This window comes from Rhinatrema bivittatum, chromosome 6 (genome assembly GCF_901001135.1).
Source record: "Rhinatrema bivittatum chromosome 6, aRhiBiv1.1, whole genome shotgun sequence".
NCBI lineage: Eukaryota > Metazoa > Chordata > Amphibia > Gymnophiona > Rhinatrematidae > Rhinatrema > Rhinatrema bivittatum.
Window position 1 is genome coordinate 166323444 of NC_042620.1, and position 25164 is coordinate 166348607.

Sequence of the window (25164 nt, forward strand, 5' to 3'; positions counted from 1 at the left end):
TCTCTCTTCACTCATCAGCCCTCCACTCCCAGAGTTTGACCCCTCTCTAATACTCCCTCTCTCTCACACATTGGCCTCTCACACAAGCTCCCTCTCTTTCTCATGTCATACCCACACCCCTTCACACAGGCTCCCTCTCTCTCTTGACATACACCCACACAAGCTCCCTCTCTCTCTCTCACACATGCACACATCCCTTCACACAGCCTCCCTCTCTGACAAACATGCACCCTTACTCCTTATGCTCGTACCTCCATATTTTACAAACGAAAACCCAAAAACCCCAGCGCACTTACACCAGATACCATTGAACTTTACTACTGCTCCTGATGAGGAGCAAGTGTGTAGATCTCAAGTTTTAAGGCTTATAAAACAGGGTGAGGAGTCTGGGTCAATAGGGCAAGTGCTGGATGAAAAACCAGAGGGGTATGAAAGACCTTGCTTTTAACTGGACAAACTGGCGGACTAATTGGAAAACTGGGAATGTGCCTCACACCAGCATGTTTTAAAAATTTGATAACATACGTGCCTAATAGCTGACAACCTAATAGCTGAGTAACCTCTTAAAATTAGGAGCATACTTACACGTGATTACTGCATTTAAAAACACATGGGGTAGATTTTAAAACGTGCACGCGCATCCATGTGTGCGCGCTTCCCGACACACGCAAATAAACACGCCGGTTTTATAACATGTGCATGCTGTCTCAGCTCACCTCCGGCCCCGCCTAGACCCCGCCCCCCCAGCCCACCCCTTTGAAGAGGCCCGGCATTTGTGTGCATACCAGGGTTTACGCGCGTAGGTGGGCCTCTTTGAAAATGCGCGCAAGGCCCAGCCACACGCATAAACCCTGGATTTTACGTGCACAGGCCATTTAAATCTGGCCGTATGCACATAAGTGCTGCACCTGATTAAAAATTCTAGGTTATCCTCACTTGCATGCTGATACAGGCGTGTATGGGCTCACATGCTCTCATTTTAAAATCAACCATTAAACCATTTATTTAATTTTGGGTGTTAAACTAACTAACTCAGTTATGAAGAGTATCACTCTATCCTGTACTTCCACAATTCCACTGTGCTGTTCAGGTCATTGTTGAGACTTCACCTAAAATATATAGGACAATTGTCAGCCTGCCAATGGGGCTTGCCCACCAGCTAGTTTTCCTTTGCAATTCTCTGGCCTGATATGAATCATAGATACAAAATTACCTGAGGAGTTTGCACAGCTCCACAGGAAGTATCTGTGTGGATTTAGAGATAAACTCCCCACAGCTATTTTATCAGGAAGGCCCCGTTACCTCCCCTTTTTCCCTTTGGGGAAGGTAAGTGCACTGTGGACAGCATGCAGGCTTCCCCCCCCCCCCCCCACCCTGGGAAAGAGGGAGTAGGTGTGTTTCCAAAGGGTAAACACCAGAAAACCCTTCTGAAAATGTCTTCTCTTGTTTTCAGTTCGGGAAGCTGCACCTGCAACATAGGTCCTGGGAAAGGCAAGCAAAATGAAGCAAGTCTCCACCAAAATTCACACGAGATGTGAATTAAAGACCTGAATGTATTTACCCTAGAAGAGAAGAGGGTATATGATAGAGACATTTAAATGCCTGAAGGTATTCCTAATGCACAAGTATATGTTTTTCAGTAAAAAAAAGAAGTTGTAGACCTAGGTGTCATGATATGAAGCCCCTAAAGAGTAGATTCAGGCACAATGTCAGAAAATATTTTTTTTTCCACAAAGGGCAGTGGATGCCTGGCTTGCCCTCCCAGAATGGGTAGTGGAAGCTAAAATGGTAACGGATTTTGAAAAGTTATGGGGGAAAAAAAAAAAAGAGGATTCTTACTTTTAAAAAAGTGAACATATAGTGGAAGTATGAACTAATAGCACCACAGGCCATCGGGGGGTAGTCAACAGGGGTAACCTGCAAGGAGCAGCAGTTATGACCCTAATAGCCATGGTAAGACTTTGCTGGGCTTCCAAGGATGAACTGAGATAACCTGCACGGTGCAGCTGTTACTATCCTAACAGTAATGATGTGGCTGCATCGGGCTTCTGAGAAGACCGGCGTGGAGTGATTGTGATTAAATCCATACTCCAATGAACATGAAGAGGTTGGTATCTTTAACAGTAACCTTGCTGCTTTTAGTGACTGTGGACTGTTAGAAAGTTTGTAAGGGGAGCTAGCTGTTGCATTAAGTGTTGATCTTGTAAGATTCAAAGTGGAAGAAAACAAGGCCTAAACTGGCTTACCAGATTCTGAGCATATTTGGGACTGATAAGGAGAGCACTGGAATTGAAAGCGTTGAAGGATCAGGTAAAAAACATGGGTGACTGGTTTTGGGTTGAGTATGGCTAACCAAAGTGGAAGTATTTCAAGTGGGCAGACTGAATAAGTCAATTTGTTCATTTTTTGTCGTCATTTAATAAGCTACTGTGTTGCTGTTTTAAATCTAAAAGTGCCATTTGCAGCAATAGCACTGTCACATGTATACTTTGGGGCATGAAACATCTGTCCTTATTGTAACTACTAGTAAGTACATTCTTTGTTTTGGTTGGCCCTTAGATGAAAATTGGCAGGCTTCTCTCCTTGTAACCTTTTGACCTCATCCGATCACTACCAATGATTTTATGGGCAGGGAAATATTTTTTGCATGCTGCAGATACAAAGGTTAAAAAAAAATGCCAGAGTGATTCAACAGGATCCACAAGGGATTATATTATTATATATACACACACACAAACACAAAAACCTATATCATGGGAGTGTTTGTCCAACAGCATTCCTGATCTGAATTGAGGATTCCACACCCATGTGTACGTGTGTAGTTAGCTTCTCTCTGCTTGGGAATTCTTTACTGCAAAACTTTTCTTTTAAGTGACGCAAGGCACGCTCATCACCTTATTTCAATGGGATAAGCAGTAAAGCAACTTTATTTTCTTTATTAGTTTTGCACCCTGTAACAATTAGTCTATTTCAGTTCTTTTTTTAACTTTTTATTTATAGAAATTTACATAAGTATAAACAAATCATTACAGTACAAGAAAAGTTTTCTTATGAGGAAAATAAAACTAAGAACTGCATCAACACTGTAATCACATCATAAAGAAAAGTAAAATCCTTAAACAGAAAGATTGACGGTATCAAATTAGCAAGCACTTAAGTTAACTAGCATCGGTTATACAGCTTCACAAAATAAAGTATTAAAGCTGTGTTAGGCCTCATTGCATGCTGAACATGGTCTAGTGTTCAATAAACGCACGATGCTTATTGCAACATGCACTAGCATTGAAATATGATAATGAATATGCAAAACCAAGAAAATTATACAAATGAGTGACTCCCACCTAAATTTTGTTTTCTCTCTCTGTGCCCGCAAATGCAGACATTCCATCATGAGTATTCTAATAATACACTATAACTAGAGCTTCTAGTTTTCTGGGATTTTTTTGGCAATCTGCAGAGTCCAAGGAGAGCCCTAAACTGCAAGCGATGCTGATTTCTCTCAGCTGCCAATATCTGCAGCAACACAACAGTGCCCATTGTCATTGCTACTATTCCTATCATCTGGAAGAAGAAAGCATTGGCAAATTAAAATCCCCTAAAATCAGAAGTTTTAACCATACAGTAGTAGACCAGTTGCCCCACTACCATCACGCTCCCTTAGTACTTGCAGCTCCTCATACCAGTTCATCCCTAGTCCACACTTTCTCCCTGCCCTAAGTTCATCTACCCCCTCACACCCATTCTCCCTCTCGCTCTCCTCCCCACACACTATCTGTGCCTCAAAGTTGTCATCCACCCCCCCCCCACCCCCACCCCACACACACACACACACACAAACACATTTTATCTTTGCCCCGGCTTGTTCTCACTATGCACTTTCTACCTGTTCCTCTCAACATATTCTGTCTCCTCCCCAACCAGCCAGTCTCCAGCTATACTCACCCTCCCACCCACCAGCTAGCCTTTTCCAGTTGATCCCAGCCAGTCTCTGAGATCAATTTTCAGGCACAGTCATGCCGCTGTATATACCCAGCTATCTAAAAGTTAGCTGGCTAAGTTTATCTGGCTAAGTTTAGGACAGGTCATCCGTCTAAATGGCTTTTGAATATGGATCTCTATGTGCCTTCTCACCTATCTGCCAACCAGATTCCAGCTGTTCCCTATCCCCCAGCTGGTCTCCAGCTGCTACCCCTCTGTCTCTCAGCCGATTTTCAGTGCCTCTCTTTCTTGCCACAGGCAGTCTCCAACTCCAATCTCCCTCAGTTAGTCTCCAACCAGTCTACAGTGACCCTCCTCACAGCTAGGCTCCAGTCACCTTCCTTCAGCCATTCCCTAGCCACAGTTTATCCCAGCGAGGTTCTAGCCACACTTCTCCCTCAGTCAGTATCTATTTATTTATTTAAACATTTATATACCGTTATTCTATATCAAGATCACAACGGTTTACAAAATAACATTCATAATTTTAGAAGAGAATCGACACATATAGAGTGCAACACTCCAATACAAATTATTCTGCTAGCTAATTCATATAACAAAACATTTAACATATAACAGATAATCCATCTTAGCAATCACTCAGACTTCTCCCCTAATCATTCTCCAGTCTTCCATCCTCAGCTAACCTTGTCACTCTCTCCTCAATTATTTTTTGCCACTGATTTCTTCCATTTTTGTTCTTGTTGTAATAAACACTGATAAATATCCAAGATAAATAAAATAAAAACTGAAAATAAAGATCCTAAACATTCCCTATCATATTCTATTAAATTTTGAGTTAATATTTTATCAAAGTATGTCATCAATTAAATAGATGATTAAATCGAGAATTTACCATTTTAATACAAACAGCATCAGCTGTCATCATTAATTTTTCATCATTTTTGGAGGGTGTATTTAGAGTTGTATGAATTATGTTTTATTTTTTGGGCACAAACTTCTAGTTCATTTTTGCCAGCCTTGTTAGGCCCTTTTCCACGTTTTTGTTTTTTATAGTTTTATAGTGTCATCTCCTGTCCAAGGCCTTACAGCATAATATATGCATGTTAAAGTTCATTGCAGGGCTTTCCAAACCTGTCCTGTGGACCCTACAACTAGATAGGTTTTCAGGATATGCACAATGAATATGCATGAGAAAAGTAAAAAATGGAATTTTTTCAAAGGAAGACTGAATAAAGTTATAGATGGGCCTGGGCCACATGGTATGGAGCGCATCCTTAATGGACGGGTGCCCGATGCGGAGGCCCGGGGGGGGGCGAGGGAAGAGAGACGTTGCCGCAAACCCCCCCAGACCCCTTCCTACCTGCGTCGACGATTGAGAGAAGGGAGAAGCGGTGTCAAAGCTCCGCCTCGGGGCTTTGAGGTCATCGATGTGCGCCGGCTGTGCCGGCGAATGATGCAAGCAGCCCTTTAAAGGGCTGCGGCAAACCCAAAGCGATCCTTTTGGATTGCGAGACAGCCGAAAAAAGCCCACCCACCCACCCTGGGAGCAGGCAAAAATGTGGTAATACTATTATACTTGCACGATAAGTGATACTATTGAAACAGTTAGCGCAACTATGTTATTTAGCACAGTTGAATGTATAACAATGTTTGGGGGTTATGTCGCAGCTGAGAGAGGGGCGAGTACCCGGGCCGGTTGGGCCGTATTACAAGTGGTGCTGGTGACATCACATGACGGCGGGGTAGCCGTCAGCGCCGGGAGGCATAAGGCGAAGGTGGCAGGAGGGTCCCACTGCATAGGACTGCCTTGCTTGGTTCCCGCGGTGGGCAGCAGCGAGGAACATACCACCGGCTCGGGTAACCAGAAAATTATTATGTTTGTGTTTTAAAATAAAAGCTGTGGCCAATTTTTACCAAAAACAGAATACATGTGGGCTCTTATTAGCGGCTACCAAAAATTAATTGTTAAGATAAGGAAAGGATAAAGCGAAAGGGATGACAAATGAAGTGGCAGCTGCTAACGTTAAATACATTTCTATAAAACAATTTTTTTCAGACTAATGATTTTGCCTTTTACCAGATTGACTTTTAAAATCGCTCAGTCTGGCATCTGAAGTCCTCCTTGTGATTTAAATTGTTTTTTAGAAATTTCAATTACATAAATTGTGTTAGTGATGTGGATAAAAAAGAGTGCGGTATAGTTTTTTGTTTTGCAAGTAACGCAGCAATTGCCTTGATACATTGAGTTATTATAGAGTTGACAGATGTTTAGGATGAAAGAAACTAATAACTATACAACTGTTGAAAGTATGATGCAATCTTTTGTCAATTGTTTAAAGCAACATCATATTATACCATCAATATTTGCCGTAGCCTGTTAGTTTAATGAATAATGAGACCTCATATATATTATGGCAGGGTACTAGTGAATTAGTCCCTAGATGCCAATAATTCAATAGTGCGGTGATATGCTCTGCGTGCACCGTCTCAAAATTATAATCATAGGTCTCACTAGATGATCACGGTACCGACAATGTCTTGTCAGTTACAAAGTGTCATAGGCAGTAGAAAGGATAAACACTTATCGTAGCATGGTTTGCAGTCAAGGACTTGGTGCTGGCGTATTGGCCCGACACGGCTCGTGTTTCTGGGGAACCTTCTTCAGGGGCCGCAGTGTGCCAGTGTATTTTCCAGACTGCCAGTTTCTTCTGCTACTTGGCTGCAGCGATATTTTGGCCAAAATATCGCTGCAGCCAAGTAGCAGTGTATTTTCCAGACTGCCAGTTTCTTCTGCTACTTGGCTGCAGCGATATTTTGGCCAAAATATCGCTGCAGCCAAGTAGCAGAAGAAACTGGCAGTCTGGAAAATACACTGGCACACTGCGGCCCCTGAAGAAGGTTCCCCAGAAACACGAGCCGTGTCGGGCCAATACGCCAGCACCAAGTCCTTGACTGCAAACCATGCTACGATAAGTGTTTATCCTTTCTACTGCCTATGACACTTTGTAACTGACAAGACATTGTCGGTACCGTGATCATCTAGTGAGACCTATGATTATAATTTTGAGACGGTGCACGCAGAGCATATCACCGCACTATTGAATTATTGGCATCTAGGGACTAATTCACTAGTACCCTGCCATAATACATATGAGGTCTCATTATTCATTAAACTAACAGGCTACGGCAAATATTGATGGTATAATATGATGTTGCTTTAAACAATAGGATGAAAGAAAGCCATAGATCTATTACATCCAGTTTTCTAATAGCTATCTCTGCAAAATAATCGATTTAAAAACAAAACAAAACAAAAAAACACTGAGGGGTACATTTTATAAAAAAGCACCAGGCGCAAACAAAAGTACTCCGGATTTTATAAGATAGGCGCGTAGCCGCGCCTATCTTATAAAATCTGAGGTCGGCGCGCGCAAGGGGGTGCACATTTGTGCACCTTGCGCGCACTGCCCGTTCCCTCCGAGGCCGCTCTGAAATCGGAGCGGCCTCGGAGAGAATGGAGGAAGGCTGCGTGGCTTGGTGCGCGCAAGTTGCACAATTGTGCACCCCCTTGCATGCACCGACCCTGGATTTTATAACATGCGCGCGGCAGCACGCGCATGTTATAAAATCGGGCGTACATTTGTTCGCTCAGAGTTGCATGAACAAATCTCCGCTCGCGTGCAGGTTTAAAGATCTGCCCCATAATTTGTACCCTAATATAGCATTGTCCCATTGGTTATCCTCCTTACACCAGGTCTCTGTGATGCCAATTATGTCAATCTCATCATTTACTGCTATACACTCTAACTCTCCCATCTTCTTAGACTTCTGGCATTGGCATACAGACATTTCAAAATGGGTTTTTTGTTTGTATTATTAACCTGCTTTTCAGTTCTTAGGGATAATTTGGAAATCTTTAGCTCAGGTTATTTTTATCATATAGGCACATGGACTACGTTTGCTTTTATTGGAACCTCTCTGTTGGGATGCCCTAACTCTCCTGTTTCATTAGTATCCTTCAAGGATACATTTCTCTGACCCATGCACTGCTTAGTGACTGTCAGCTTTCCCCCTTGTTCTAGTTTAAAAGCTGCGCTATCTCCTTTTTAAAAGTTAGTGCCAGCAGCTTGGTTCCACTCTGGTTAAGGTGGAGCCCATCCTTTTGGAAAAGTCTTCCCCTTCCCCAAACGTTTCCCCAGTTCCTTACAAAACTGAATCCCTCTTCCCTGCACCATCATCTCATCCATGCATTGAAACTCTGGAGCTCTGCCTGCCTCTGGGGACTTGCACGTGGTACAGGAAGCATTTCAGAGAATGCCACCCTAGAGGTTCTGGATTTCAGCTTTCTACCTAAAATCCTAAATGTGGCTCTCCCACATTTACCTATGTCATTGGTGTCCACATGTACCATGACAGCTGGCTCCTCCCCAGCACTGTCTATAATCCTATCTAGGTGACGCGTGAGGTCTGCCAACTTCGCACCAGGCAGGCAAGTTACCAGGCAGTGCTCATGTCCACCAGCCATCCTGCTATCTACATTTCTAATACCTGAATCACCAACTATGATGACAGACCTAACCCTTCCCTTCTGGGCAGTAAACCTGGGAAACTTGTCCTCAGTGCGAGAGGACAATACATCATCTGGAGAGCAGGTCCTTGCTACAGGATCACTTCCTGCTACACCAGGGTGATGTTCTATTGGGAGACCTTTCTGATCCAAGGCAGCACTGGAGCTGCCAGACTGGATTTGGGGCTTGGCTACTATGTCCCTGAAGGTCTCATCAATGTTCCTCTCTGTCTGCCTCAGCTCTTCCAAGTCTGCTACTCTAGCCTCCAGAGATTGGACTCGTTCCCTGAGAGTCCTAAAGATTCCAGGGATCAATTTTAAAAGGAGGACATTATTTTTCTCCACTTTGGGAAAACATAGTGAATTTGTAAGCCATTCTTTGGCATAAGAACAAATCAGAATACAATGACCTCTTTTTTGGAGGTTGTTCTTCAAGCTGCAAACTTCTTTTCTTAATTTCTCATGTACGCTGATGAAGTGCATAGCATAAACAGCAGGTGTTCCTGGCATAGACAGAAGAATGTTTGGCTCTTGCAGAAAATGATCCACTTCCAAAGAGCACATAAGTGAACAGCAATAATTTAGATGAGAGCATGAGTTTTGTTTCTCCATAACATCCCCAGTCTTAAAATGATGCACATTTCAATTGAAACAATGACATGTCGGAGGAAGGATTTGAAGTTGACCCATGAAAATGTTTTGTTGATGGCCTTGCAGAATATTCAGGTTTCTGTTGTTGCTTTAATTCAGCAGGCCTTGACCATTGAATGAAAATTACTGTATGTCTGAATTTGACTTCTATATTTACTGTTCATGCTGGAAAACTAAATTGTGCTAAGGGTCTTGATGTGTAACTAAATCGCAAACCAGTCAATTTGGTCCCTATTTGTGTTGTTCTGACTCAATTTACAGACCTGGATTCCCTCTAGCACTTAAGTGCAGCTTTGAAGCACCATGCACATTTTTTTGCATGAGTTAAATAGAGAGCTGTAGGTCCTGGAGTCAATCAACATGCTTTTTCCATCATTCTTCATGCCTCAGCAGCATTCAGTTGCTCACAAAATGAAAATATAGTTCATTCTGTTTTTAAAATCTATACCAGAAGCTCAGCTGCTTAGTATGCTGTCTACATTGGATGTATGTTGTACATCTAAGCAGAGAAAATTACATAGTCCCAAATGGCAAGAGATGGAAGACAATTTTCAAAGGAATTTGCCCAAGTAATGGGTAAATTCCTTGGGCTGCAAATAATACTCCCTTTAGGGTCTAAAAGTATGCATACTTTCTGCCATGGGAAAAAGGGACCATATAGATCAAGAAAGGCAATGTGTGGGAATTTCATCATGAAATCCCAGTGCAAATTTTATTCTGCATACTTTGCTCTTGCCATCAACCAAGTGCAAGTCTGCATGTCTGTGGACCTGCAAACTGCTTTTATAGTATCAAAAATGTTCCCACTAAGTCTTTAAGGTGCATGCATCCAAACCTATGGTTTATTTTATCCTGTCAGTAGATATATATATGATTTATATTTCTATTGGCATTTTCTTTTCTGACTCTATCTATCTAAATAATTGACATTACATTTTATATTGTATCTTTAATGCCCTTTGTAATAAGCATTGCTGTAGTTTAGCAACTGGAAAAAGGTCAGAGGGCACAGCACTACAGTAACTCCCTCATTATTAAAGCTGGTTTTAGAAGAATGAGAATCCCTGAATTATTGGTTATAAGTTGAATAACAACATTATTGGGTTTAAAGAATGTTATACATTTGTAAAAGTGAGTTAATGAAATAAAGACGGCTTGCTACATTTGTGAATTATGGTTAAAGTGAAATTATAATATATGATATGCAAAATAGAAAAATATCATCTGCAGTGTTTCTTGCTCTGTCATTTCTTTGATGTTATACAGGTCTTTCATTTCAGTCTTTTCTGCTTTAAGTATAACAACACGCAGAGATTAAAATCTTAAAATTTTAGGCTGCTTGAACCTTTGTAATGTTTTAGACTTTAAGCAGAATTGTGATGGTTCCAATAGAGCTATATAGTGCTGTACTATATTAACACTACTGCAGTTATTAAATAATATCTACTGATAAGGGCCACAATATTATATTTGCGCTTTAGGTAAAGTTATTCTGCTTCAGCTGAGCGAAAGAATTCCCAAGTCAATATTCAATAATACAGACTTTATCAGCTAGGTGAATACTATTACTGTACTGTGTGTTAGTTTAAAATTTATCATAAGGGTAAGGTATTTTTCTAAATTGTTCCTCTCCTGAAAGTAATTATTTTCCTAACAGATTGACTATTCTTCCTTAGCTATTCATGTCTTTAATTCATAGGTTTTAAGACATTACATAGAAACTTAAAATTGTCTTCAGAAAAAGACCATATGGTCCATCCAGTCTGCCCAGCAATTTTCTTATGGTAATAACTGTCATTCCGTGCAGGTTACCCCCATGTTTTTGTTAAGGGTAGTAACAGCCACTCCATGCAAGTAAAGAAACATCACCCCAGAAGGGACTGAAACCCACAATTCCCTGGCTTAGGAGGTCAGTGCCTTATCCATTAGGCCAGTGTTAAAATGAATGAAACATGACTAGATTGTTCAAACAGTGTTGCAATTGTAACTGATCCAACTGGGTTGAAATTTTACGTGGTCCATAGGTTTGTTATTGAAATCAAGTTTGCATACTCTTCAGCTATAATTTAATTTCTAGGGCCCTTACTTAATTTGATCATGACGCCCGTCTGTATATGTTTGAGATGTTTCAGGGATGACTCATAACTACACTAAACAAGTTTGAATAAATTAGAGTGCTTGTATCAGTCCACTTGGCTATAGAGAAATAAAGGTCAAAAAACAACTTGTAAGTGATAACGTTTTTTATTGGACTAACTACATTTGCAACTAGCTTTTAAGAGCTAGATTCCCTCTGTAAGAATCTTTAGCTTATTCTGCATTGACCTGATAAAGGGGACACAGCTTTTAAAAGCTAGGCACATTAAAGCTAGTCCAATAAAAATGTATCACCTACAATTTGTTGACCTTTAGTTCTACAAAATAGGTTTGGAAGCAGTACTAGAGTATGCAGCCCTTACTGAGCTCAAGCTTTCCCTAAGCTGACCAGATATTATTTTGGTATTGTTCTGTTACATGAAATTTCTGTCTAGTGCAATATCCAAAATACAGTGTAAGCATCTATTTCCTCTAAATGATCTGTTGATGTGTTTTAAAATGTATTTAAAATCTTCACAATCCTTCTTGCTCGAAAAATGCCTTTCCTCTCTGCTCACTTGTTTAGCTACTCTAAACGATATTTAATTTAGAGTCTGAAATGTTGGAGGGTGTAGAGTTCATAAATGGATGAGGTGACTGCAGCACCTTCTAACAGTGGGGGCTATTTTCCAAGCTGCGTTACGGGCTTTTCGCGTATGTTAATACGTTTTTTGCATGCGAAAAGCATCATAACGCATGGTGCCATGCTAATTTAGAAAAGGGGGGGAGTTTAAGGCAGGATTTCTGGCCAAGTGGGCTGGCTTTGCAGGTTGCAAACCCATATCACACAGGTTTAACATGGCTAATAACTACACCTCTTTTATTTGCATTAAGCTGTGCAATATAGCTTTATGGCATTTTGTGATGTTTTTGCTCATAACATTGTTAGTTTTTTAAACTACCTGCCACAGGAAAGAGAGAGACAGAGAGAAAGAGAGACAAACTGGCTATAAGACCTGTCTAGTAGTTAGGTATTTATACCTCTATATGAGGCCCAACTAATTCATCGAGGTGAGGTTTAGGTATTAGTGTAGGGGTTAGGGGCCACTTTGACATTCAGAGTGAGACGTACGAACAGAACAGTGCACTCTTGTGACGATTTGATGTCCTTTGAAGTGAGAAAATTCACCCAAAGATGAGATTTGTACAATGTTCTCTCAACCTACATTAATGTTTCCCAGGTAGAAAGTTCATCAAGCTAGGTTGAGAGAACATTGTACAAATCTCATCTTTGGGTGAGTTTACTCACTCCGAAGGACATCAAATCATCACAAGAGTGCACAGTTCTGTTCGTATGTCTCACTCTGAATGTCAAAGTGGCCCCTAACCCCTACACTAATATCTAAAACTCACCTCAAGTAACTAGGTGGGTCTCATATAGAGGTATAAATACCTAACTACTAGAAAGGCTTTATAGCTAGGTGTTTTCTCTCTCTCTCTCTTTCTCTCTTCCCCTCCCCATTGTGGCACTTATTGCAAAGTGTGAAACGTTATTGCACTCTGTGGTAATACCTGTGCTAAGGTAATGTACTTTGCAATAAATAAGCTATTACTTTAAAACACACCCATCTTCCTATCGCATGCAATAGTTTGATGAATCTAGGCCAGTATTCGTTATCTTTATGTAGGGACAAAATACTGGGAGGACAGCAATTTTCAATGTTTAAATGGTAAAAACATGAGATTTGGTGCTGACTTTCCAGGCTTCACAATTTGTTGCTTAGATGTCACTGACCTGCCATGGGAACTCCACCAAGATATTTTCTTTGATGTGGAGTACTGTGAGCTTTAATATGGAAAACCTTATTTTATTCATATTTTTGCTGGTATTAAATATTGTTGTTAGAACAGCTACGCAACAATTATATCTTACATTAATAGTCATCTCCTCAGAGTCAAGTTTATTCAATCTTATTACTTGCTAATATACAAGTACTCTTAATGCAGTACAGCAGTAAGATAATATACTCAATAAAGCCAGTTACTTTATTTGCATTGCACATGTCCCACTATTGCAATCAATTCCATTTGTAAGACATTCTACGATAAGAACATTGAACTTACCTGTATAAGAAATTTGCTGGAAAGCAGAATGTGTATTTTTCTATGGTAATGATTGTTACTAGAAAGGCATTCCACTTACAAGAACAATTTATTGTGATCTCAAGGTTGTAAGGAATCTTCTGCATTGTATATATGTAAATGATGCTGATTATATTAGAAGGCAATGCTTGTAATTATTTTGGTAAAAGAAAATAAAAGCTTTGCCTACTAGGTTTATGAAGCTTGGATTCAGTCTTCTTTGTGGTTTCTTAATGACATGCTGTGAAAAGGAAACACTTTACTTGGATCTGATGCCAACTCTCCATGTTTCATGGCTTCTGCCAATTCCTTACATCCTTGCAGGTGTACCTTACATAGTTGGAGGCATGTCTTTTTACAGCACAGTTGGCTCTCTGTTAAACATTTCCTCCAGGGAGAATGGAAAAACGTGGTAAATCTGCTGAAAGGTTACCAGATTTTCTCAGGACTAAGCAAACACAAAGGATGAAAAGCCATTTCATTAAATCGGGGAAACTATTAAATGACATTAACGCATATAAGGCTCAATTAATTAAGGAGCATAATATAAAGATCATGGACCTGGGAACAGCTTGTGGGTGTAATTGTGATTTTTTTTTTACTTTAGATATAAACCATGAAAATGATTATTACTTAGATAATATAATATTGGTCATACACCAGGGCCTTTGACTAGATAAATCACATGGCTACAAAGTCCTGTAATAGAGATTGGAAAACAAGGATGTTTCACATTTTTGTGCAATTATCTTAATAGATTACTAGCCTCATATCCTGAAATGTATATTTTTTCTGAATAAAGTAATACTAATATTTCAACTATGAAAATCTGGAAAATAAATGTGAATGCTGTAAACTCACACTTTTGGCCTCTTTAAATTGTAAATTTGCTGCCTGATGGAATATATTTTATTAATATTGATTTCTGCCCCTGGTGGTAAAGACATGGGGTGAATTTTCAACACATTACACACATAAAAATTAGCATATAAGTATGTAAGTAGCCTCTACTTGTGCATTCCACATTTTCTAAAAGTTGAAGTGAATATTTTCATTTTAGCATGCATATATATGTGCATACAAAAGGAGTCAGTCTAGGGGCATGCCAGGGCATAAGTTGCTATTTAAAAAAAAAACACATTCAGGTGAATTTTTTTTTTTTTTATTCAGGTGAATTTTCAAAGGAATTATGCATATAAATGTAACATACGATTGCAGCAATTTTGAAAAGCCATTTATACGTGTAAAGTGCACTTACACATGAATGTCCTACAGACAATTTAATGGCAGATATTGTAGCAATTTTCAAAATCCCACTTACATGAGTAAAGTGCATTTGCACGTGTACAACCCAGTTTTCTGCATCTAAATTCTTTTAAAATTACCCCCAAACATTTGCCAATTTACTTGTGTATTTTTACACCTGCCAATTATTTGGCGAGATAATAAACGTTTTTATTGTGTAATACTGACTGAGTAGGATGTGGAGTCAGGCTGAAGAACCAGGAAGGTCTCGATGACCTGGAGAGCTGGGCAAACTGATGGCTAATTGGTAAATTGGTTCATTTCATTTAGGCATGTTTTAAAGTTGGCCTACTTAGGCACATAAATCAGGAATTATACAAGTAAATCCTACTTTCCTCTCATGTGTAAACTATATACGCATATACAGCCCGATTTTAAAGGGGCTAAATGTGCAAAAATGGGGTGTTATGCACATGACTGGGCCTTGTGCAGATCACACACATTTTCAAAAGGTCCAGGCCACGCGCAAAAACCCAGTTGCGACAAAGTGCTTGGCCTCTCCAAAGGGGCGGGCCAGGGGGCGTGGTCTGGGTGGGGAAAGGGGCAGGGAGTGGGCCGGGACAGCACTATTCAATGCTGTCCCGGGGAAGCACACGCTGGCTCCCAGCCAGCACGCGGAGATTACTTCTGCTCCTGAAGAGCAGTAAGTAGTTGAACACAAAAAAAGTAAGTAGCTAGGAAGGGGTTAGGGGTCGGGGAGGAAGGGGGAAGGGTAGGAAGATTCGGTAGGGGTATAGGGAACTGGGGAAGCCCTACTCCCGTCTCCATGCGTGGCCTTTTAAAGTTTCTCCCCCCTGTGCGCACGAGTTGCAGGCCACTCGCACTTGTATGCGCGGATTTTAAAATCCGGCGCGCATGAGCATGCGGCCATTGGATTTTATAACATGCATGCACCAGCGCGCGCATGTTATTAAACTGGCACACTGCTTTTAAAATCGACCCCGTTGTTTTAAAATAGATATGGAAAGTATGCACATTCAGTGCATTGATATATGAGGTTTCAATGCATTGCATGTATTCACGTGTAAGCCTACATATGCACGCGTGTTGCGAGGTAGAGATACATATATTTTATAAAATGCGCATATATCATATGCCCGGGTTATAAAACACTTGTAAAGATCTGCTCATGGCCGTATATGCACCTGATCTGAATTGCCTTTGTAAACTGACTACCATCAAAATTTAACAATTGTTTTGTCTGTCGCAAAATGTAAAAATTGTCTCCCTAAACTTTTTTTAACGCATTTTTAGATGTCTTATTTTGCTTCTGTGCTTAAAAAAAGAGCGCATATATGATTTGGGTTAATTTTGAATTCTGGTTTTAAAACAATACCTCAGCATAACGGACTCAACTGTGTTGAAATGCTTTCCCAAAATGCAATGCCATTTACCTTTTCAAAAGGAAAGCGCTAAATTAAATTATTTTCTTTATAATGAAGAGGTTAGTTTCAGTTGCTATATTCCCAGCTATTGTTTCCCATGTCCTATGGTATATGAGAATGTCTCGTGGCATATTTTTAGAAAAATGTGGTTGAAAAAAGTTGAATCATTCTCAGATTAACATCAACTTTGACAGAAGTATGGCATTTGATTTTGTTCACGTACCCATTTTAACTTTTTATATATTTTTAGTTAAAATGACCTTAGCCTTTTAAAATCCCCCCACTTGTGTGGTAGAAGCGAGATTTGCATGCACAGGTGTACGCTCACTTAAAATTGAGCGCACCTGTGTGTGTAGCCAGGCAATTTTATAACGTGCGCCCATATACGCGCGTATATTTTAAAATAGCCGTGTCCTGGGCACAGGCTGACAAACGTGCACCTGCGCTCCGGTTTAAAAGTACCGTCCCTGATTTCATTCGTATATCTTCCTTAGCACGTATCGGCTTTTACGAGTGTAAATCATTAAATTTTGTAACATGTGAAGGAAATTACCAATTTTAGCTATTAGTCCATCAGTGTGCCCAGTCTGTCTCTAGGTCATCAAGACCCTCCGGGTTCTTCAGCCTGAACTCCTTTCAGTTTATCCTGATCCCTCACTCAGTCAGTATTTGCCTATAAAGAATTTTATTCTCAGTTAAACCAGATAATTAGCAAGTGTAAATATGTGCAGGTCACAGCCATCCAGGTTATAAAATAGCAACTTATATGTGTAAGTGTTGGCCCTGCCCTGGAACACCCTGGCCCACCACTTTTCTATAGGGTCAAATTTATTCACACACCATTACTTGTTTGAAGTTTATGAAATAGGATTTATATGATTATGTGCCCACATCTGCTAATTTCTGTGTGTGCAACTCTTTGAAAATTCACCCTATAAGTCTTTAATTTCTTTATATTGCTCCGAGAAGCGCACTGTTAATCTGCCCTTGGACGCGCGTTTTCCCTTACCCCTTATTCAGTAAGGGAAGGAAAACGCGCGTCCAACCCGCGGCACCTAATAGCCCCCTCATCATGCAAATGCATGTTGATGGCCCTATTAGGTATGCCCGCGCGATACAGTAAGTAAAATGTGCAGCCAAGCTGCACATTTTACTTTAAGAAATTAGCGCCTACCCAAAGGTCGGCGCTAGTTTCTGCCGGCACCGGGAAAGTGCACAGAAAAGCAGTAAAAACTGCTTTTCTGTGCAGTTTAAAAAAAAAAAGAAAACATTTTTTTAAATGGGCCGGTGGCTGTCGGGCCGAAAACCGGACGCTCAATTTTGCCGGCGTCCAGTTTCCGAACCCGTGGCTGTCAGCGGGCTCGAGAACCGACGCCGGCAAAATTGAGCGTCGGCTGTCAAACCCGCAGACAGCCGCCGCTCCGGGTCAAAAGGAGGCGCTAGGGACGCGCTAGTGCCCTAGCGCCTCCTTTTGCCTGTTTCTACCGCACCACCTAATTTAAATACTGAATTGTGTGCACTGGTGAGTGGCCGGTGCATGCGCAGGAGAGTGTCTGCTCTCCTGCGTACTTTACTGAATCAACCTGTAAGTGTCACTCTTAAGGAAATGCCATGACACCCTCCCTATCGCAGCAGAAAACCCAAGCTGGGAATTGAATTGGGGACCTTCCGCATGGCTGTGCATAGCACTAAGCTCCTGAGCCATCAGGCTGGCCTTCTGTGAGGCTTTCTAATTTTCTTTTTCCTATGCCTGTCCTTTTTTATTGGTTTGGTTCACTTTTTATATTTTCTCTGAAGTTTATAGGGATTGTTCTATGCTATCATACTGCACTCAGAGGAATTTGCAGTATGCGTACTCATTTTTTTAGTTATGACTTATTTACTGTTAAAAAATAGTCTTTTATACAGTATGAAAGAAAACCTTCCTTTCATAATGGAACTGGTATTTCCCTGATTTACACTCGACCTGAGGATAGAAGGGCTTCACTTTGCAAAGTCAGACAATGACGCAACGGATAAAGTTGGTCAAATCCTTCCCACCACGAAGCAATGACACCATGGTCGCCTCAATATGTTGCTTATGAGTTTCTAATAGAGCAGTGTCCTCGATTTCTTTTTACAAACAAGTCACCTTCTCCATGGTTGAGATTGTCATTTCAAGCCAGTTCATTCAGAGACTGAGAAGCATAGTGGGTGACTGAGATATAGGAAAAGGATTATGTGTGTGGAAAATATTTGGATTCAATAACTCTTGAAAGTGTCTTTCATTCTCACCCACCCTCTTTTTGTTGCTGGTAATAAAAAGGTTGCTATGATCTTTATACATATACTGCTCTCGAAATAACTGTTTCTATTCCTTCCACAGTGGGCAAACCTCACAAGTGTAACTATTGTGGACGGAGCTACAAGCAACGGAGTTCACTAGAGGAGCACAAAGAACGCTGTCACAACTATTTGCAGAATGTCAGTATGGAGACTTCTGGGCAGGCCATGACTCACCATGGTGAGTGCAGGGGATAATTGGGAATCTCCACTACTTTGGCAAAAACTCTCAAAATGCTTTTCAGTTTGGTTCCTTGTTCTGTTTTTTTCTCTTCTGCAGACTCTAAACTTTTAGAACAAAATATTTCAGGCATTAGCTGACCAGGAAATTCAATATATAAGATGTATAATGAAAAAGCATATCTATCTTTAAACTGACAACTTGTTTGACAGGGTACCCAAGTTACCAGTTAGGTAGTGTCGTCCAACAGTACAGTATATATTTCTGCCTTTGCTTCCAATCACCTTATTACTAAGGTAATGACAAAATTCTGACTGTATAATTGTCCTTTGCCTCTCACCTTATCCCTTCAGTGGTAACACAGCCCAGTGTTAGATATGTTGCAGATCCTTCCATGCTGGTGAACTGTGAAATCATAAACTGGCTTGTATTGAATCAGGAGGAAACAGCCTATTATGCAGACAAGAAAAAAGTACTGGAAAAGGAAAGACATTAAAAGTATATAGCATTTTTTTATTATTTTACCAGAGTGATGCAATTACTATAACTATGGCTACATGCAGATTTTTATGTATTTATTTTGCTGTTTTTTTGTTCATTCAGCAAAGTATCAGGTGGTCAATTTTCAAAGCCATTTAGATGGATAACTCACAAGATATCTATCTAAATGGCAAGTTATCCATCTAATTCCAATTTATTCATTTAGATGTTTAGTTTTGAATATTGACTACTTGGATTTCATATTTGGAACCTTAGCACATGCTTGTTTTTATAAAGATTCTCTTTTGCATATTGACCTTATTTCTAAGTTTGGATAAACTTTAAGCTAGATCAACATATCAGTTGTGAATAGAGAAAGTAGACAAAAATGGCGATTTTCAAATTATTCATAATAGAAAGCTTTCTTATGAAGACATTATTTGGTTCTAGGATCATAGCAAATCTTAGTCACTTCTAGGGCTTGTTTTCCATTTTATAAAGAAGATAGGTCTGCAAATTCTTGAATGGTATACAGTGTGAATATTAAAACAACACTAACTCACAAGTTCCTTATGACCTGGAGTCATCAGATGATCTTAAATAAGAAAATAATCTGTTAGATGACCCCGGTATCCCTGGTGAGATTCCATCCTAGTAATTTAGCAGTGATGAATAAATGTTTGACATTTTGAAAAGGTGAAATGAGTTTAAAATGTGAATGGGATATTCTTGGGGGTGGGGGACAGAGGGATTTTAGACTGGCATGCATATTGAACATGGACACCTCTTGGTGAATGACCAAACTGAAGCAGTGAAATTATCTGTCTCTGAGTTTCTTTTACGAAAGCAGAAATATTTCTGGTTTGCTGGTTTGCAGGGACCTCTGAACTATATATAGAGCACCATTCAATTGTATGGAATAAAGGGGCACCAGAAAAGAAAATCGGCCACTCACAGCAGTCCTTCATTATTTGGCATTCAGTGGCAGTCTCAATTCCAGAGGGGAAAAAAAGGAGGGAGGTTTTCATATAATAAAGGAGAGCTTTGTTTGAACATAAGAGATGGATTTACTTTTCTCAAACACATATTTAATCTGATAGTAGTTGCTCTGATAATTCTTCACCCGAATTTTAGAGCCTTTCCCAACATCTGTTAGTGAGAAGGTTAATCATATAGCCCGTATGTTACAATAAATGGTCTTTTTCTATTGTTGTGCTAGTCAATTAGTCCCCCTCAGTTTTGATTTATGGTCCTTCATCCCAAACTGTAGGATATATTCTGTTTCAGAATACATTACTGTCATTAATTACTAACTTATCTAAAGTTGACACATCATAACAGTACTTATTAATTCATTCAAAAGCTTTTAGGAATTTCATACATAGAAATATATAATATGATGGTGCATATGAAAGTACATATGGCTGTAAGGCCTGACTAGACTTCCTAATTTTCTTCCTTTTGCAATACTATAGACCTAATTTGATCTACAGCTTCCTCTTTACTTGTTTGCAACTAAGGATGTTCTGTGCCTCTCCCATACTTTCTTGAATTCTGTTCCTCTTTTTGCCTCCACTACAGTAATAGAATTCAAAAAAGCATGGAATAAGCATAGAGGTTGCTTAGTTGCAGAGTACTGAAAAGATGTTCTGAATTCTTTTTATGTTTCCAAATGGGCTATTAGTCAGCCACTTAGGGGCGGATTTTAAAAGCCCTGCTCGCGTAAATCCGCCCGGATTTACGCGAGCAGGTCCTTGCGCGCCGGTGCGCCTATTTTCCATAGGCCTGCCGGCGCGCGCAGAGCCCCGGGACTCGCGTAAGTCCCGTGGTTTTTTGTCGGGGGTGGGGCTGATCGACGCGGCGTTTCGGGGGCGGGCCCGGGGGCGTGGTTTCGGCCCGGGGCGGTCCAAGGGCATGGCCACGCCCTCCGGAACCGCCCCTGGGTTGCGTCTCGGCGCGCGGATTTACTTCTCCCTCCGGGAGGCGTAAATCCGTGGACAAAGGTAGGGGGGGGTTTTAGATAGGGCCGGGAGGGGTGGGTTAGGTAGAGGAAGGGAGGGGAAGGTGAGGGGAGGGCGAAAGAGAGTTCCCTCCGAGGCCGCTCCGATTTCGGAGCGGCCTCAGAGGGAACGGAGGCAGGCTGTGCGGCTCGGGGCGCACCGGCTGCCCAAAATCGGCAGCCTTGCGCGCGCCGATCCTGGATTTTAGAAGATACGCGCGGCTACGTGCGTATCTACTAAAATCCAGCGTACTTTTGTTTGCGACTGGTGCGCCAACAAAAGTACGCGAACGCGCATTTTTTAAAAATCTACCCCTTAGTGTAGAAAGGTGCCCAAACAAAATTTATATAAAAAAAATATATATTAAAAAGTGGGTATAGTAATCTTATTAAGACATTTAAAAATAATTCAGAATATGTAGAAAAATAGATTAAAGCAGATAAAAGCCTCAAGTCCCATCTAGTCTAGCCACCTTCCTTCCCTGTTAAGGTAGCATACGATCAGGCGTTTGTGTTGAGGTGCAGTGTCCCAGTGATTCTTGTGTGAAAAATGGGGGAAAAAATACTCTCTCAAGTTGTACGGCGTGTAAAAATAATTCAGATTAAAAATGCAGGTACTATTAAATTTAAAATCAATTGAAAAAAATGTTTAACAAAAGACAGTGACTTAAAAAATATGAAGACCCCCTACAAGTGAGAAAGTAAAAGAAAAACAAGCTGCTCAAAAGCCCTCTTGTATGTGTCTGTAAAGATCCTTGAAGGCACACATTGCTGCCCCACATGCTGGGCATTTGCATTAGGCAGGGAGGCTGTTGTGAGTACAAGAGATTTTTTTTTCCCTCCCCATAAGATTTTTAGGCTATGTTTTGACTTGGAGGTAGGGATCTTGGTATTTTTGAGATGGGATATTTCACTGAATTTTTTTTTCAATCAATTTAACATATTTTTTGCATTTTTTTAGTTGCCCTGAAAACTAAATTTGTTTGGGGGCTTTGAATAATAAATTTTAGAGTCACCATTCTGTAAAATCAGGTTAAGAAGAAATAGTTTTTCAGAGTTTGATTCTAGAGCATGGAGTCCTTGCAAGCCCTGTATCAAAAATAGGAATACTAAAATTAAGATTAAAACAAGGTTTGGTTAAGGTATTTGGGTAGGCAAATTCAACTGTTGATTCTAATGCAGATTTTAGATATTTAACTTTCCTTACAGATAACCAAAGTTATAAACGCTATCCTAAAGCTAGACCTGTGAACCATAGGTTGGCTCGTTTGCTTTCTTATGTAACTATATGAGGCTATTTGGATTTCTTAAAACTATAACATTTACTGCTATTTTGGGACTAAGTACTTGATTGGCACAGGGATACAGATGTTTATATTAAAACCACTAAATTGGTAATTAGGATTATGAACTCACCCAAGACTGACCAAACATGCCTGGTTTTGCCCCTATTGCATGCATGGAGTTGTAGTTCTGATTGTCTCATTGATCTATTTTAAGGCATTGCTGATTGTCCCTTTGATTTCCCTTAAATAATCAGAACTACAACTCCGTGCATAAAATGGGGCAAAACCAGGGCTGTATCAGCTTGGGGTGTTGGTGGCTCTGTTGGTAATGACTGAAAATTACAACCGTTCAGTGGATTGTTTGAATAGGGATTGTGGCATCATTTATGTTCCTGCTGTTTGCCATAAAACCAGTGGTAAAACAAGTTGGGGCAGATATTAAAAGCTACCCGTGTGTGTAGATTTGTGCTCGCAACCCGGCGCGCACAAATCTACGCCCGATTTTATAACATGCGCACGCAGCCATGCACATGTTATAAAATCCGGGGTCGGTGCGCGCAGCCTTTCTCCATTCCCTCCGCCCCCCCCCCCCCCACCTTCCCCTCCCTTCCCCTCCCTAACCCGCCCCCCAGCCCTACCTACCCCCCCCCCCTTACCTTTAACTTAGAAGTTGCGCCTGCCTCTGGGCAGGCGTAGGTTATTGGCCGCTGTACCTGGAGGCTCCAGCCCCGGCCCGGACCGCCCCGCCCAAGCCCCGCCCCCTTTTTCAAGCCCCGGGACATACACATGTCGCCGGGCCTATGCAAAATAGGCTCGGCGCGCGCAGGAGGGGTTTAAAAGGGTTACGTGCGTAACCCTTTTAAAATCCGACCCTTTATGAATAGGAGACAGAATACCTTTGAAATGGGCTGCTTTAACATTCCAACAGACTGAGAGCTACAGATAACAAAAGAACCAACAGAAATAACAAAAGAGTAATGTTATAATTCTTTGTTTAAATGAAAAATTCAATATTAAGGGACAGATATACTAAGCTTTATTCTTATTAATATTTAATTGCATCTATGAAGTTTTGTACAAGGGCACTTTCTAAGGGACCTATCGCAAGCACAAATATTAAAGCTTAACTATTTTTGGGGGGAGAATTTTTTGTAACTACCCACATTGTTGTACAGTCAATTACCTTCAAATTTGGCACCAATTTTCAGAGTAAATGTATGCACATAATTTCATTTTAAAAATTAGCCCAGGAAAACTACCCACACACATTTACGCCTGCTAATTTACATGGGTTGTTTTTCCAAGTAAACATATGTACATACTTTTGAAAATTCTACTCCCAAGGACACCTCACTGCAGCTAACGTTACATATGCAGTGGCACTATACATGTATGTTTACCTGCAAACAGGGAAGGCAATTTTCTAAAAGCCCATTTCTACGGATAAAGCACTGCTTTACACATAAAAATGGCTTACCATTTCTCTGACAAGCAATACAATTCATATTTTACAGTCTTATTCCTGTCTTTTTGCATTTGGGGGCGGATTTTCAAAGGGTTACGCGCGTATATTTCACGCGTAACTCAGAAAACCTGCTCCTGCGTGCTGAGCCTATTTTGCATAGGCTCAGCGACGCGCACAAGCCTCGGAATGAGCGTATGTCGCGGGGCTTGAAAAGGGGGCGGGGCGGTCCAGGACGGGGCCAGAGCCTGCAGGCACAACGGCCATTTGCCGCTGTGCCTGGGATCGTGGGCCGGCCGGCGGTGTGCAGCCTATGCCTGCCCAGAGGCAGGCACAACTTTAAATCGGGCGTAGATTTGTGCGCGCCGGGTTGCGTGCACAAATTTACGCCCGCGCACAATTCTTAAAATCCGGCCCTATGTGTACAGTCTTCAGTTGTTCTCTTGTTCACAGTAGACAGAACGTCTACATGATGAAAAGCACCACTGGCCCTAATGTGTATCCAGATTTGCAGTCTGAATAGAGAGATCAGGGTTTGGCATTGTGACTGACCTATGTTTTCACCCATTGAGTATGTATATATTGCACTTCCTTATTGTCCCATCAAACCAGTCCAGACACATGAGGTTTTGCCCCCCCCCCCTCCAACCTCCCACCACCACCATCACCATCACCACCAGCAGCAGATGGAGACAGAGAAGACAAGCTTTACTGACATAAGCCCTTATAGGGAACTATGCCACCTGCAGCACCTCAGTATTTCTCTGTCTCCAGCAGATGGGAGAGGTGCATCATGCAGCTGGAAGTCTTGCACCTAGAATGGTGTTGGTATTCTGAGGCCATTTCTTTCCTGTTTGAGTAGGGACAAGCAGGGAGTTGGTGGCCCTTTTCTGGCTTGATCCTTTGTCCTGAGGGAGAGACTGAAAACCAGTGATACTGTTTCCTCTTTCCCCAATCCTGGCCTCCTTATCCCTATCCTGTCTCTTCTCGACTGAGCTACTTTTGGTTAGATGACTGAGACTCAAGTTGACAAGGATCACGTTCCAGATTATAGGCAATACCTGAGGGATGTAACCCTCACTCTTTTTTCTCACTACATTTGTATGTGTATGATAAAGCTTAAAAAAGGAAGAAGCTAGAGAGAGTACAAAGGAATTGCTTTCTGCAGTTGCCTTGTCCTTCATCCAGAGTGGACATTCAGACTGTGGATCTGAAAGAAAGAAGAGGATAAGAGTCAGTTTAGTGTCTTAGTACTTTTTATCTGCAGCATAACTGCAACCGCGGAACGCTTCAGCATTAGGACTGTTCTGTGTATGTGCCAGAGGAGGTGAGAGTCATTTGGAAGACTGCTCCTCTGGGGAAAATA

General features: G+C 41.0%; 1 protein-coding gene across 2 annotated transcripts in view; it reads left to right on the forward strand.

Annotated features, from left to right (window-relative positions):
- Positions 1-25164, forward strand: part of IKZF2 (IKAROS family zinc finger 2) — a 243514-nt gene that overhangs the window by 189356 nt on the left and 28994 nt on the right. For both annotated transcript variants that reach the window (XM_029606127.1, XM_029606128.1), the window contains exon 6: positions 18434-18571. In XM_029606127.1, coding sequence (XP_029461987.1) covers positions 18434-18571 — 138 coding nt within the window. The remainder of the gene's footprint in view (positions 1-18433; positions 18572-25164) is intronic.